The sequence below is a fragment of the Montipora capricornis genome, chromosome 14 (genome assembly GCF_036669925.1).
Source record: "Montipora capricornis isolate CH-2021 chromosome 14, ASM3666992v2, whole genome shotgun sequence".
NCBI classification, from domain to species: Eukaryota; Metazoa; Cnidaria; class Anthozoa; order Scleractinia; family Acroporidae; genus Montipora; species Montipora capricornis.
The window spans coordinates 5,200,579-5,217,408 of NC_090896.1; the positions used below are offsets into that span (position 1 = coordinate 5,200,579).

Here is a 16,830-nt window from a genome sequence, read left to right on the forward strand (position 1 = left end):
ACATGAATAGTAACCGATCAATATAAAGTCTACTCACGCTGGCAAGTTTCTCCTGTCCAACCGCTCGCGCAATGGCAAGTGAAGTTTCCGTCAGCTTCGTTGGTGCAGTTTCCACCATTAAGGCATGGACTAGAATCGCACGGCTTTATCTCTGGAAAACGAATGCAAATTTATGCATTTCTTAAAGTTTGCAATACGGAACGAAAATGGGGGAAATTTGCAATTAAAGTCGCTTGGTTTTTTACTATTTTTTTTTGTGATCAGACTTTCCTCTTCCACAGACAGAACGTCTCTTTGAGTTATAATGCCTCTACTTCTCTTACTCTCTTTAATTTAGAGGTTTGCAAGGATGTGTTCTTAAACTTTTTTTTGCCTTGTTTAAATCAAATTATGTATTACAAAAAGGTAAATAGGAAATCTCAACGTGACCTGTCTTTTGCTCTCTGCTGTGAGCTCGTTCTTAAAACTACATTTGAAAAATACTTTAACAGCCATAGAACTCTACTTAAAAATGTGGAAACAGTCCTCGTAAGTACGTAATGCAATACTTGCCTTCTTCACAGACATAATGTCCTTGTTTTACATGAGTTTCATGTCTCTACCCCTCTCTCTATCCTTTTAATAGGGAGCTTAAGAAATCACGACGGCTACGGCGACGAAAACATCACTTCAAAATGTAAGTTTGAGCTGTTCTAAGTATTTCATGATTATTCCATCTTGTTTATATTATACAATGTGGGCGAAGTGTCCTATAACTCGATTGGTACGGACGGATTTGAAATAAAGAGTGACACTGAACTCGGATTCACTGTAGTTTGTCCACGTCTCGCTCGACCCATCTGTTCTATCTTTAATGCTAGTGTAGCACAGGGAACCTTGCCACCTCTCTGGAAATGCGCCGATGTAATTCTGGTACCGATCGCGAAGGTAGCTAAACCAAAATCAGTCGACTCAGATCTTAGGCCCATCTAGTTGACACCCGTCTTGAGTTCTCGAATGTTTTCTCTTATTCTGGTTACTACCATGATATATCAAACCTTATATTGATAATTTTCAGTTCGGAAATACTACAAACTGTTCCACAACTCATGCATTAATACTTCTGATCCATAACTGGCTGGAAGCACTTGACAGCCCTGTTAGCATGATAAGAGCCTGCATGATGGACTTCTCATAGTCATTCGATCGAATAGACTGCAACTGCAAGTACTTGGCGTCCCTCCGATATTGCTTAAGGACGGTGCCTACTAATTCAAAGGTATGTTTTCCCGGCTTACGAATATGCGAGAAATGCAGATCTTAACAAGTGTTATCGAAATCCAAAACGAAATTGGGGGTAACCACGCATTTTTCAAAGATAATTAATCAACAATATTTGTAAAGAGCTTTAAAATACAAAGCAATGTATGGCGTTCTTTTCTAAATTGAAGCTTAATTATCTCTGAAAAAATGCGTGGTTACTCCCAATTTTCTTTTTGGTTACCAAGAGTATTTGCTGAGTTCTACTTTCTGCGCATAGTTTTAAACTGCGCAAAATATCCTTGTCTTAGTAAGCACCACCAATAGGAAACCTGAGTATCTTGAGATGTGCAGAACGTATGCGCAGTAACAATAGTAGGCACCGTCCTTAACTGGTGTGCCGATTTTCTTCAAGAGCGTAATCTTCGCGTCAAGCTAGGCCACGTAAAATCAGCATGGCATCAGATAAATGGATCAGCTCCTCAAGGTACCAAACTGGGGCCTATTTTCTTCTTGATTATGATCAACGACCTCGGAGCCCATTTCCCAATCTACAAGTACGTACGCGTCGATGATTGTACGGTCTACGAAATTGTGTCAAGATCGTCTACCTCGTCACTCCAGACCAGTATCGATAAAATCTCTGAATGGACTGACTTTAACAACATGCGATTGAATATAAAAAAAAAAAACAAAGGAGCTCCGGGTATCCTTTACAACGTCCTCTTTAGCACTGGATAATCATTCCTCGGCTGATACCGAAATCGACGTTGTTGACCACTTCAAACTCCTCGGTGTGACGATCTCATCAAATCTGACCTGGACCTCTCATATTAATAACATGTGTTCCAAGGCTAGTAAACGTTTATATGCTTTACGTATTCAGAAACTCTCTGGCGCCCCACAAAAAGATCTCATAACTGTCTATTGTGCCTTCACACGGCCTGTTCTTGAGTACGCCTGTCAAGTGTGGCACTTTTCACTACCACAGTACCTTGCCGATGAAATCGATTCTGTACAAAGTCGTGCCCTACGGATTGCACTACTGAACCTATCATACGCTGAAGCACTCCGAACCCCACAAACCCTCATACACTTAACCAACGATGGCAAGTGCAATGCCAGAAACTATACAGGAACAATCGTGTTCAAAGAAACAACAACGGAACCTTCTTCCGGAACCCAAGCAGCACAAATACAACCTACGCAGTCCAAGAACCTTCGACTAGTTCGCAAATACAGAACAGCACGCTTCCAAAAGAGTTTCATTCTTAGCTGCCTTAACCAGTTGGACAATATGGGCCTACGAAGTCAATTAGATATTTTTAATAACATATTTTGAAATTTTTGTACATCGATCACCCCAACTTATTGTAAGTATCATGTTTTTAAAAACCTTTTAGTTTGCAAATGATATCCAATAAACTATTACTATTACTATTACTATTACGTTTCCGTCAAAACTTTACATTTGGTCATTTCACGTAGTAGTTTTGACGAGTACTGGAGAGAATTTTTCAAAAAGGCGTACCGCACAAGCAGCACGATCATTTTTGGTTCTTTTAACCAATAATATTACTCCTTTTTGGCGTCGTCGTTTCTTAGACTCCCTAATATAGGGGTTACCGTTTGCATACTATGTCATGTGATCTAACTCTGGGGACAAATTGTGCATAAGACGGGGTAAGTGTGGCACCCACCCCAGCCATAAACACTGTAGAAGCTATTGAAAAAAGGGCCTTCCGGTCTCCTTCGACTGTGGTCGGCCTCCTGTCTTGTTTGTTGTCGTATACATAATAGCAAAACGGAAACAGGTTATTTCAACCTGACCCTGCTTTCTGCTGTAACCTCGGTCTTAAATCTATCATAATAAAATACCTTGACAGCCATAGAATTCCACTCTCATTGCAAACCAGCTGCTCCGCTTTCCGACTAGCAGTGGTTTGATGCGAATATAGCGTGATGTGATTGGTTGGCTCAGCTCGTTGTAGACCACGGTGTCTCGATTTTTGTTTGCAATGAATACCTAATTGGTAACAAACGAATAGTAATCAGTTGTCATCAGTTTTAATTTTGGATAAATATCACTGCGGAATTAACAGATATAACACACTTTTTGAGGTCATGCTTGTGATTGTATTCACGGTTTGACATAGTATTGCTGATTCTAATTAGCCAGTATCCAAAAATACCGTACTATAATGCTCTTGGTCCCTCCAAAATTTTGTGGAAGCATTGTTTTCCAGTTTCTCTTGGGACCATTGTAAGTCCCAAGAAAAAATAAGAACAATGCTTATGCAAAATTTTAGAGGGACAAACAAAGAGTATTATGGTATTTTTGATATTGGCTAATTTGTGTTTAGTTCAGCTAGGGTGAGTTCCATCGGCCCTATTCCCGAAAAAAATTATAGAAATGATGGTTTAGTACAGTGATTTTGTCTTTTTCGTGTTCATACTCGTCTTTTCTACATATTCAACGTATCGTAATTATCTCAGATGACCACTAGTCATTTAAAGGTTTTTGAATGGATGCAGACGTTGCTAACTTATTGACTCTTGAACTGTCCTCCCCCCCCCCCCCCTCCCTCCCTCAATTGACGAGTAAAATCGTCTGGCGTTAGACAGAATAAAATCTATTACAATGTAAGTCTCTCGCCCAGGAGTTAATGCGTTAATGGGGACAAAGTTTTACAGTGGCCATGATGTCGAGGTTGTTAACCCATTGGCTGACCTGAACCACCGGAGTATCTCTCATTGATGAGTAAAATCGTTTGGCGTTAGACAGTCAGAGTAAAATGTATTACGTCCGACTCCTTCCAAGGTGATTTGGTGACGTAACTCGGAGGACTGGCGAGAAACATTTTAACGCCGTATCCCACAACCGCGCGCGGCCTTATTTTCGAATTCAACATGGCCGAGGCGAGGCTAGATCTCGTCTGGTCCACTTAAATGTTCATTCAGTAACAGGAAATGTGGTAGACACGGAATGATCTGTTGAGTTTTGGCAATGGAAATGCCGCAGGGAGTTTGGAAACAACACCTAAGGCCGCGCACGGTTGTGGGATACGGCGTTAAGATTTTTCTTCCCAGTCCCCCAGATTACGTCACCAGATCACCTTGATTGGAATCAACGGATTAAGCCCTCTGGCTTTGGTTCCTTTTCGAGAGTGTACCTCTCTTTATGATGGCGCGAATTAATTAAAACAAAAAATCAGCCTTTTTTTTTTTCATTGCATCCTAGCATTTATAAATTTACTGAAAATTTTCATCCTCATGCAAGGAGTGTTTCATTTCCAACCAGTAAACTTAAATATCCTTTGTAAAGAAGACCTTAAATAATGAGCTAATGAAATTTAAGTGCCAACTGTGTGTAGCGCTCAGGTATTTTAATACCTAAAATTGGGGACTCTGTGCAAAAGTCAAATCAAAGTCAACGCTTCATTGGTTGGTTTAAATTTCTGAGGAGAGGGGAAAACCCGAGTACCCGGAGAAAAACCTCTCGGAGCAGAGCAGACAACCAACAAACTTAACTCAGTGTGACCCAATTCTTAAACTGTGGTCTACAGTTCATCCAAGGTCATACAAATCCTTCAAAACTTCTAACTAAACAGACACAACGGTCACACTACACTACTTACCAGACCATTAAACTCGTGTAAACGAAAAAAAGATGGAGTCATTATTATAGATTGCAACTGTGAATCATGCAGTTGAGTGTCAGGTTAGCTCTTTGCGAATCCAGTTAAGGCACCCACCTTTTCAGTGGCTCCTCCACCGTTGTAATACTGAAAATTCACACCATCATCACTAAACATCAGTTGGTATTTCTCAACCCATTTGGGTTTTTCTCGGTAATTGGTTCCTCCCTGTGTTGCTATCCCCGACACGTTTCTGTTTCCGCTTCCAAAATCAACCTGGAACCATTGCATGTTGTCTTTAACGCGCGCAGACCAAGATCCTACTTTGCCTGACGGTACTTTGTAGTTGAGTCTTCCTCGTGACGCCTGGTGTTCAGCTTCACTGGTTGAAGCAGTGATTTGGCCGTCTTTTATTTTGCCACTTTCCATTCCAAGAGCCGTGTGGCATTCTAATAAGCGAAGAAGGAAAGAATATTATATTAACAATGCTGCTTCCGCGTCCACTAAATGTCTTACTTAACTGAAAAATTGCCACCGCAGCCCCGCAGTCGTGTTTAACAATGCTGCTTGTCCGCATTGGCATGGGACAGAAAATGATATTCATATAAACAACTCTGTTCCTAAACCGGGTATTCTGCAATCGCTCCACTTCTTAAATTTCATTTTGCTGTTCCGTTCACTACAATTTTCACGAGATCGCGTGAAGAAGAAAGGATTCGTTTACTGATTAAGCCTAAGCGCTCGTTTCAGTGATTAGATCTAAGCACTCTCCTAAAATTTTAGCTTTCATTTTGCGGTTCGGCTCACTACACTTTTCATGAGATCGTGTGAAGAAGAAAGCACTCATTTACTGATTAAGCCTTAGCGCTCGCTTCAGTGATTAGGCCTAAGCATTCTCTAAAAATTTTAGCTTTCACGTTGCGGTTCGGTTAACTACACTTTTCATGAGATCGTGTGAAGAAGAAAGCACTCGTTTACTGAGTAGCGAAAGCTTTCTAGTTGACCACCAGGTTTCATTCAACGACTACGGGACTGCGGACCGCGGCGTTAGTTCAATTCACTGCTTGCCCTTTAAAACCTTTCCTTTCATTCATCGACTTCGGGACTGCGGACCGCGTTGGCAGCTTTTTTAAGTCGGACATTTGGTGGGCCGGGTATTCTGCAATTGCTCCCAAAATGAACATAAGCTAGTTTACATGTGTAGCTGAAGAGTTGAACCAGCAACTAACAGGAACAATTAACTCAGCTAGTGATCACGACGGGTGTTCAACCGGAGATCTCAGAATCTCAAGGCCTTGACTACCTATCTCCGCGACCTCTCATTCGTTTCTTCGTAGTTATGTAAGTTGCTTTTGCCTTCTAATGCAGACATTTATATCTCCCGAATCGAAGTGACAATGAAGATTGCTAATAGACCATTTTTCAGTTTTTACACTCAGATATGAGGCCTTAAAATAAAAGCGAGGCTGGAGTTGACCATGTTTTGATACAAACTTCACTTCTTTTATTATAATAATAATAATAATAATAATAATAATAATAATAATAATAATAAATAATAATAATAATAATAATAATAATAATAACTGGACACGAGTCTGTCTCTAGAGTACCCTGAACCATCGCGCCGTTCTGTGAGCGATCTTGAGACAGAGATCATTGGGCCAACTGAGTGAAAGAACATCTCAAGAAGGCAAATATGGAAAAACTGAAAGAGAAGATCAATGAGAAGAGGTGGCATGGACGGCTCCAGCAGGCTAGATGGTAGCCTTTTTGGGATGTCCCAGTTTATGCCGAGCACACCATCGTCAAGGCAAATAGAGTGGACGCTCGATTTGTGGACCACAAAACTAAGAAGGTGTAGGCTGTGGAGATGTCCTGTCCATTGGGAAAAGAAGTCCGAGAAGAGGGCTAAGTACGGGCCTTTGCGATCCGAGCTGAAGAAGTAGTACCCTGGCTATGACGTTGAACATCATCATTGACGTGCTAGGGGGATGGTCAAGGGATCTATACCTAACAACGAGGAAGCCCTTTGGCAGCAGGGGCTATGGCGTATTGAGAAGGATGCAGAAGGCCTCCATCTCGAATTCTCTCAACATAGTGAGAACTTTCAAAGCCACCGTCACGTGATTTTTTCTGAGGAGATAGCATAGAGCCTCAATATAGTTTTAGTATCGGAGAACTTAAGATTGTTTATCATATTTATATCTTTTTATCTTATATCATTTAACTTTAAAAGTTCCTTCAGACTGCATAGGTCACGCTGCGCGCCCTATGTTGTTCTATTTTAGCATCCATACGTTTACATGGCATTGCGCCAGACTATATTACCAATCTAGTTGAGTTACAATCTGGGTCCAAGTAGAACTTTGCGATCCACCAATAGTCGTCTCCTTGTCCCGTTCAAGCGTAAAAATAAGAAGACAATGGGCGATCGATCGTTTGCATTAGCTGCACCTTCACTCTGCAAATCATTGCAACCTGAACTACGCACAATCTCGGACCTTAGCTAGTTTAAGCGTCAACTCAAGACACATCTCTTTAGGGCTGCTTTTTATTAATAGAAATATAAATCTCACTATAGCTTTTATTTGCAATACTATTATTATAATTTTATTTCTCACTTAAATACAGCTCTTATTATAACTTTATAGGTAAATTGGATATTTAGATAAGTTTTATTACTATTATAGTCTACATTTTTATTGGCACTATTGCATAGATCTTTATTTTTGACATTGCAATGCGCGCATGATCGTTGTATGGAATGCTCGCAACAGAAGTATTAAATTATTACTATAATTATTAATTGCTCATAATAATAATAATAATAATAATAATAATAATAATAATTTAAGTCTCAAGGTTATTTAGCCAGGCACGAGGGCTCTACTAATTGGGAAGACTACAAATTAACTAAAATTAGAAATCAAAAAATAAATAATAAATCAAATAATAACTAGAAACTCGTTAACATTACAACAACGTGGTTTACACAAGAAAAGCAAGGAGGTTTGTATCAATGGTCCAGTTACCACGGAACGTCTCTGAATGAAACGTCAATGATAAAAATCCCAAATGGCCGGAGGCAAATCATTTGGCCATTTAAGCCGCTGTTACACGTTGAAACTTTTAGCTGAAACTCATGTGCAACGGCCCTGCAAAAAAAAAAAAAGTGTCAACAGGCGTTGCACCGTGTAAGATATAAGCTAGGTCGAAAATCGTTCGGAAACGTTGAAACTGGGCTCGAAATGTTGCTTACCTGGCCTTAGCCGATTTCTGATTGGCTTACGCAGCGTAGCATGACAAGAGCGAGGGAGACCAGTTTCACGAAGTGGTGTTACACGGTGAAACTCTTGTTTTTGTCACCACTGCGATCGTTGCGACTGTTGCAGAAGTAGAAAGCGGTTCTACTTTTCGTGAAACTTGTCTCGCAACGGAAGTTCAAAAAGTTTCACGAAACCGACCATGTTACACGGTGCAACGCCTGCTGAAACATGTTTCAGCTAAAAGTTTCAACGTGTAACAGCGGCTTTACTAGTGCAGCTGAGAAATTAAATCAGGGATGTCCAGGAACAGCTTCAGCTGGTGGTCACAAATGGTGTTGAACCGGGGACCTCCATATCTCAAGGCAATTGCCCTGACCACTGGCCCACTCGGCCATGCTCATAATTATGCAAATTAATTATGCATAATTATGCAAATATTGATACCGGTATATCAAACTAGGCCTATTGGTACAAATAAAGCAATAAATAAGAAAAACAAATCTCCCTTACTCTCGCATTGATCACCCTTGCAGCCAACCGCACAATGGCAGCTGTATTTTCCATTTGTCATGTCTATGCATTTCCCTCCACAAGCTTGAAAAAAAGAAAAAATGTCAAGACAATTTAGTCTACAGTTGAAAACATATCATTGACATCTGATCTAGTCAAATCGTGAGGTAATCTTTGGAGTTTTCGATTGCCAAAATTATCAGGTTTGTCCCCATCAGCATCAGAAAAGTGTCTTCTCTTTGAAACTACGTTTGCGGGAAAATAAACCAAAGACAAAATCAGCTAACTAAATATTGTATCGAATTTAATTCTCCCAAGATTCTTTGTGTACTGTATTTGCTTTATAATGTAGCATTCACATTTCAATGATATGGAAATACCGTTTTATTCACAAAGGCGTTTTTTAATTGGGTGCTTGTAACATTGAGTCAGCCATGGGCGTAGCCAGGATTTTTCAAAGGAAGGGGGGGGGGGGGGTCACACTTTGTCAAACAGAGGGTACTGGCGTTTTCGCAACTGAATATTGTAGGTTGTTTGAGTAAAAAACGGCTTACAAAGGGGGGGTCACAGGCACCCCAGGACCCCCCCTAGCTACGCCCTTGGAGTCAGCCGATTTTGTCTATTGTTTATTTCCCGCAAAACTTGGTTTAATTAAAAATAGACACTTTTCTGTCGCTGATGGGGACTAGGCAATTTGGGTGAATCTTACTCTTGGCTGATGGACTCGTGTTGCCAAAAGTAAGTTTAATGACACTTTATACCATCAAACGAGAATCAAATAATAAAGAAGTATGAAAGAGGGCAATTAGAAAAGGGAAGAGAGAGCAAGCCAGGAAACTTGAAGTCGTGTTCTTTTGGGATCACCCGTTTTAGATCGGTTTGGGTTTTTCGCTTTCTATTGGAAAAAAAGACCATTTACAGATAGTTTGAACAACTTTTTCAACCGGCATCAAAATAGGTTGAAACAGTTGAAAAAGCGTAGGCAACGTCCGCTGTCGTTTACGCGGGTGTGTTAAAGGCAACTTCCACTCTCACTACAAAATAAGTTTTAACCGAAGGAAATTAAACTTTACAAGCAAATTTGTTTGAAATTTGCTTTTAAAACAGTGTGAATTTTAAAATCCCTTATTTTTAGAATACGGCCCACTAAAGTAGTCAATCTTAGCGCGCATACCAGCTGGGCGATTTAAAAATACAGAACGCGAATTCATGAAATAATTATTACAAATCTACAATACATTCGTGACAGAAATTATTTTTTGTCTGTCGTCAACATACCTCCGCAAATTTCAGCTAAGGTAGAAACTTCATCAAGTATTTTCTTGATAATGGATATTTTATCCCTCATCTCCTCTTTTGGTCCTTTTACGCTGTCCGCTACATAACTTACTTTTCTTTGGTAGTCCGTGATTCTAATCCCTGCAACGGCCACAAAAACACAAGGCTAATTTTTAAGAGTACAGATAATACTATTTTAAATCAAGAGAATGTAAGGTTAAGAGAGCGAATCAATGTACCTCGGCTTCATTATGATTATCTCAAATCAATTTTTAAATCGCATGCGCACCCGGGATGCAAAGTTCATGTTGCAGTTAATTTTTTTAGGTAATTTTATTTTTAACTAGGTAAAGTTTATTTTTAACTAGATAAATTTTATTTTTAACTACTGGTTTATTTTTTTCGACTGTTTAAAAAAGGGATTTTCCTTTTTGGGGGTGTAGCTAAAAAACAGGGGCTTGGTTTTTTAGTGGGTGTAAAAAAGAACGAGGCATTTCTTTTCTCCGTTCTACTTCTCCTATCCCTCCCTGATCTTCCCTATTTCCTCTATCCTACCCCACCCTTCCTTCACAGATCTATGCCTCCTTACCTTCCGGGTAACCCCCTCCTTGAATACCCCTCTACAACACTTGTCACAGACATTTCATACTTCTCAAGACTTTTCTTACTTCAAATAATTTGCATCACTTTCGTATCGCAGGGTCTAATATGAGGGTTTTCGCTTCGAAAATCCTTTACAGGTAATCCTTTCTTGCCGTAGTGGTGAGAGCCGTGGTCCAGTGACTTGAGGTGTCTGATTCACCATGCCGAGGCTTCTAGCTCAAATTGCCGCTCTGCGATCATAGGCTTTGTGTTCTTTCGTCACGGATTTAAGTACGTCACGCTTTGCAAACAGGCAGCTGGTTGTCCCCTTTCGGTTGGGGCTTTCAAACATGTTTGAATTGGCAATTCTAGATTATGAAATTAGAATGCCATCTTAACTAGCTTAACAAGTGGACATTGGCACCAATGTGATGAGGGTTACGATGTCCTAACTCGTTCAATGTGAGTTTAGTAGGGTTTTTTTTATTTTAAGTACCTCGATTTTCCTCTTGTAGAAAACCAAACCACTTTCCTAAAATACTAAACATCGCATTCCTGGAAGAGGGAAACCTTTCAATCGGAAGTACCGGATTTTTTTTTCTGGAAATTGACTTTTTGTATGAATAAAACATTTAACAATTTTAAAGAAAAATTGCACGTTCACTGGATTCTGTAAGTCGTAAAAGAGACGACCTTAAATGTTGTGTAATTCCCAAAAATTTTAACTGATTGCCTGATTGGTTTGTCACTCAAAAACTCAATTTTCACTTGAGTACCACGCGCGATCGTACGACCGACCAATACGAGAAGAACGGACTCTTCTTAGGTCTAGGTCTAGTGTTTCTTATAACATGTAAATCAGCAGTAATATAAACTGGCTAGTCATCGAATCCTTACTAGTTCATGATTGGTTCCCCCTAACGTTTAGACAACATTTAAGATTCAATTTGTACCTGATCATGAGACTTGTTCCTTTCGCCTCTTAGGTAGTCTGTCCAAGGCGAACCATGATACTCTGAATAAATACTTTGGAAAGCTTTAATATTTTTGTGACTACTAAACGTTATAAAGTGGGCTTAGTGGGACATTAGCGCTTGCTGACTCCGCAGTTACCATAGCTAATGAGGCAAAATTTTGAATCAATATGGTGTAAGCTCTCGTAAGCGACCACCTCCCGTAAGCGAGCACCTCGAATTTGAATTTGGGTGGTCGCTTACTGTAGGTTCGACTGTATTATTATTGTTATCGTTATCGTTATCGTTATCGGTATCCGTATCGGTATCGGTATCGCTTTTGCTTTTGCTGTCGTGATCGTTATCGTCAAATCAAAATTCAAATCAAATTAAGTACTTATATAGCGCATGATCCATAGGTAAATGATCTCAGGCGCTTAAAATTAACAATAAGGTTATTTACAATGTTTAAAAATTATGACTAATTATTATATTTACAGTTGTATTTTACAGTTACAGTTACAGTTATATTTACAGTTGTATGATTATATTTACAGTTAAAAATTAATAATAAGCTTTTTGAAATAAAAATGTCTTAAGTTTTGTTTTGAAAGATTTTAAATCGTTCTCTAATCTAAGTGATTTTGGAAGTTTGTTCCATTCAAAGGGTGCTGCCACTTGCAAAGCTCTGTCACCTGTTGTCTTGCTTGATTTAAAAGTTGGTGGAGCCAATAAAACTTCATCATTAGATCGGAGATTGTATAATCTCATCAGATATATAATCTATATCGTCTTTATTTATCATTATTTTATCTTGTGTCGAATCATGTCATTCGATGCAATTCGTGTTTAAAGCTTGAACAACATGTTGTTGCCCACAACCGTAGGTGTTCAAGACCCAGCTGCTTATAATGTTTTATTTTTCTTGTTCCCAAGTTACATACTCTCTGCATGATGTCCAAGTTTCTCCAATTATTACTTGATATTATATCCTTTTACATGTTATCAATGGAACAATTTTAACAGCTTTACACTTATTTTCTTTCGCCAACTCCGTTGTCGTTGTCATTATCAGTATTATTTCTCTTCAGTAGTGTTGTTAGTTAACTACCTGTCTTACTCTCAGAAGCCTTTGATACGACGGCAAGCGGGAAAAAGGTAATTGCGAGGAAGAAAGCTGTTTTCGAAACATCCATGTCTTCTGCAAAGAAAAAAACAACAACAACAACAAAGTGAAGACTGTGAGATAAAAACTCTACACTCTCACACGTAAACATTTGAACAAAGTGCAACTACTGAATTCTTCAGGGCTGTTTTAATTGGCTGTTTCGTATTTACTTCAATTTCCCTTTCAAAGCAAGTTAAAGTGTGAATTCCGATCAAGTTCACTCTTCACGCTTGCATTTTTAAGTGTCCAACAAATTACCGTCAAAAAAATTGTAGAACTTAACCTCGTTTTGCAAAATAGATTAAACTGAACTCCGATGGACGTTGGCGTCAATTTGCTAATTTGATTGGTCAATGGAAAAACACGTGCTTATTGATCAGCCAATCAGAAGCTGAACAAAATTGTCACTTGAATTGCTCCGTGTTGGTGGTCTCCTGCTTTGGGTAAATTTGGTTCGTTTAGTGGTCATCCATTTTTAAAAGAGTCACTTTCCGTTTTTACCTATCAAGTCAAGCTAAAAAGCCAAAAAACAAGTGAGTGGTACTTGGAATCTCGCAAATCTTTATCTTTTTCAAATTTCTTTCTTTCTTTCCTTTGTCTCCCGCTTATACCAGTGAGATGTCACTGGAAGAAACAGTCTTCTATCCAGTGCAAATTGAAATGCCTGGGATAGGAAATTTTGTATGGTTCCCATGGCTGTATCAATACATATATCTCTTTCTCTCCCGTCCCCTAGCCTTTTATAACTACTGAATGTTGCATGGTAAGGACGTTGGGGTGGATGGTGTATTGGTGAATTAGACGTCTTGATTCTTTTGTAAAGGGTGTGATAACGTGGTTAGTTCCTAGTTCTTCTCTTTCGTTAGAGTTCGGAATCTTATCGCTTTCAGGATTTTTTAGACTTATCGGTAATAGTTTTCAAAATGCGTCGTGGTCAGATAGTCACACAAACCATGTCATCTTTATTTTATAACAATGTTTTATTGGCGCCAGTGATCATTTTGTTGAGAAACACACGGAAAACAATGCATTTTAAACCGAAAAACGTGGTGTGAGGCCAAAATGGACGTACAGAATCTAAGCCCCGTTGGCAGGGTTGAGGGGGACATAAGACTCGAATAATTAAAATAATACCACTTAACCTTCGATGAAAAGACATTCTCCAAAATATCCTATTCAACGTTCAATCAAAAGCTCTACAAATGTAATCAGTTGAGCTCAAAATCCTGCTCAATATTCAACAAAATTTCCAAAATGGTCCGACCTGGCATTCAATAAAGGCCCCAAATGATCGCATCCAACTTTCAACCCAAAGCGTCTCAAATGATCTTATCCATGCAATTTCAAGAGAATAAAAGACCAAGGAGGATTCAAACGATGTTGCCCTACCTTCAGTCTTAAAAGTTCTTTTGACGAATAAAATTACAATTGGAGAGCCGGGCTCTTTAGGTTCTGAGTAAGCGTATAAAACCCGCATTACCACTCACACAGCTCTGCTTTACGAGTCGAAAATGCTATCTCCTTTTAGTGAGCAGGGTTCCCCAAAATGAAGGTTCGATGAACGCTTTATATTTTACGATAAAGTTAGGAGAGAGAGTCCAAAACCTCATGGAACGTGCCTTGTACTTCCATGCTTTTGGTCGTCAGATAGAGGTCTTACATTTATGGGGCGTAAGCTAGCTCTTTTCACGATTAATAATAATAAATTAATGCTTTTCGTTTACAATCAACGTTCTGGTTGTCAGTAAGAATTAATACGTTTTTCACGAAGAATGTTGTCTCTTTTCTTTTCCTTTTTGCAAACCCTTGACCGGTAATATTAATTTCCTCTTCTTAATTTTTTCCTTTTACAACCTTGAGACCTTTTATCCCTAACCTAAAATTAGGCAGATATAAATTCCTATACGTCCAAAAAAAAGTCAAGACACAAAGATACTTACCTTCCACAATGGTGAACAGTGGACTTTAATGTGAAGACGAGCTGGTGTTGACTAATTTGAAAGCGGGTCATCGTTGAAGCTTATGTTATTTCCAATCGGTAACATTGATCTGCAGGGCTTCAATTGTTAAACTGCTCCCACGCGTAGCATGTTTTTCTGCCCCCTGGTATGTAAACGTTGCGAAAGAAATTACAACTAATATTTACTTAGATTGTGGGATGCGTTCATAATTTTGTTCAGCAAAACTAATTTTGAAAATAATGCAGGCGTACGTACTGCCAAGTGAAATGCTGATGAGGGCATGAAGATGATGTTGATAGTTTTAAATTACAAACATTCTTTATTTCTTTGATTTTCATGAGATTTGAAAGTGCCGCGAATCAGGTAGTAGCCAAAACGCGGGGTCCGGGTCGGGGTCGGGCTGCCTTTTTTTCCCCCATGTTTTTGTTTCAATTTTAGTCGTTATTCTCCTGTACTGTTGTTTTCGAATGACCAAAAACATTAAGGAACTTACGGAAGCTATGAAAGTTCTTAAGGGTCAAGGGATCAAATCCAATATCACGATAAAAAATACAACAACATTGAGAATAATTTTGCGAAAACAAGCAAATGAGAACATTAAGGAACTTACGGAATCTATGAAAGTTCTTAAGGGTTAAGGGATCAAATCCAATATCACGATAAAAAATACAACAGCATTCAAAACAATTTTGCGAAAACAAGCAAAATGAGAACGTTGCTCGACGACGTTTTAATTGTATTGCGGAGAAGGTTTTCAAGAAGTAAACATTAAAATGTGGTTTTAAAATGTAGAGCTCAGCGAGTCTTCAGTGTCTCTAGGAGATAGCGTATATTCCCCAAAAACACTTTCAGTCTGAAATTCTCTTAATTTCGAAAAACAAACAATTATGTCCCTTTCGTAGCTTCCGTATGTTCCATATTTTTAAAACTATTTTCCACCATAAATAAGGGAAAGATGCCGAACATTGGAATAGAACATTACAGGAGAATAACGACAAAAATTGAAAAATTTGGAAAAAAAACACCCCGGCTTGGCCCCAGCCCCGACCCTGGTCCCGAAATTTTGGCTACTACCCGCGAATCCATTCCATTCGAACAATTTTTAGTTTCCATGTGTCCTCAAAACATATTTATGAATTTCTTTCTTTATGTACTTAATTTCTTTTGCATGGTGAGATTGTTACCATCGTTGCAACTTTTCCTTGGAAGGAACTTTGTTTTAACTCATATGCCTGTTGTCATAAAATTGATTAATTTCTCTCAAAAACAATTTAAATTGTTACGGTTGATGTTTTTACATGATTCTTTTATTACTGTGACTGATGATCTTTTTGGAAATACTCCAAATATTCTTAAGCTTGCTCCAGAAAATTTGTTGAGGTAAAACATTGAGAACGAAGATTCAGCGTAAAACAAAGTTATTCTTTTCATGTTCAAGGAGAATAGATCCTCACCCTTTTTTGCCCAAGTTACTGACGCAAATGTTCGAATTCATGATCTCTGCGATGCCGGTGCGATGATCTATCAACTGAGCTATGAAGCCCATCGGGCGGCGGCCGAGCGCGCGCGGCGGGCGGGCGGGCGGGGCACGCAGCTAGAAGCAGCTCACTTCGTTGGACTCATGTGTTCCCGTGAAGGACTCAATGAATGAAATTAATGTATCTATTATTTTGTTGTAAGGGTTACAAACGAAAGAGAAATTTATTTCAAGGCCATCCCCTTTTTTTTCTCCGTTTCGCGTCGTCCGACCGACCCAAATTTTTGGCATTTTCAAAAAAAAAGAAAAAAGAAAAAAAGAAAAGAAAAAGCTAACGACGTCTTAAAGCCATTTTATGTAGCATAGGAGTTTCGGTGGTTGATCCTTTTCCCCACGCTGTCTTTCTTTTGCAACAACCTTCACCAACTTTTCCGCCATATTGATTTTGGGTTCATGTCTTGTTGTTTTCCTGGCTCCACAGCTAGTATGCTGGGGTACCAGGGCTCCGATTCCGAGAATGCTTATTATTTTTTTTAGGTTTTTTTTTTTTCAATCCGACCGACCGACCCGATATCAGGAAACGCATTCGACGGTAAACGAAAAAAAAAGGGGGATGGCCCAACAGTTTTTTAAATGTTCTTTTTGTGTCAAGTTTTGTTTGGTTTCCATCTCTCGCTCATGTTTTTCACTAGACTTGAGGAATTACCATTTGGTACATGACCTTCTATAATAAATATTTCGACAGGTGATCTTTT

The 16,830-nt window shown here is 39.0% G+C and overlaps 1 protein-coding gene and 1 long non-coding RNA gene across 2 annotated transcripts in view; both read right to left on the minus strand.

Moving 5' to 3' along the window:
- The window catches only part of LOC138033457 (uncharacterized), a 16,395-nt gene extending 7,665 nt beyond the window's left edge, over positions 1 to 8,730 (minus strand). Inside the window, exons 1-4 of the mRNA XM_068881199.1 lie at positions 8,657 to 8,730; positions 4,995 to 5,326; positions 3,118 to 3,265; positions 38 to 151 (exon numbers count right to left, since the gene is read on the minus strand). Coding sequence (XP_068737300.1) covers positions 38 to 151; positions 3,118 to 3,265; positions 4,995 to 5,326; positions 8,657 to 8,717 — 655 coding nt within the window. The 5' untranslated portion in view covers positions 8,718 to 8,730. The remainder of the gene's footprint in view (positions 1 to 37; positions 152 to 3,117; positions 3,266 to 4,994; positions 5,327 to 8,656) is intronic.
- Positions 8,731 to 9,940: 1,210 nt separating this feature from the next.
- Positions 9,941 to 14,634, minus strand: LOC138032255 (uncharacterized). The gene is made up of 3 exons (XR_011128313.1): positions 14,578 to 14,634; positions 12,581 to 12,670; positions 9,941 to 10,075 (listed from the first exon to the last, which is right to left on the minus strand). It is a non-coding gene; the product is annotated as an uncharacterized lncRNA (long non-coding RNA).
- Between the last annotated feature and the right edge of the window lie 2,196 nt (positions 14,635 to 16,830).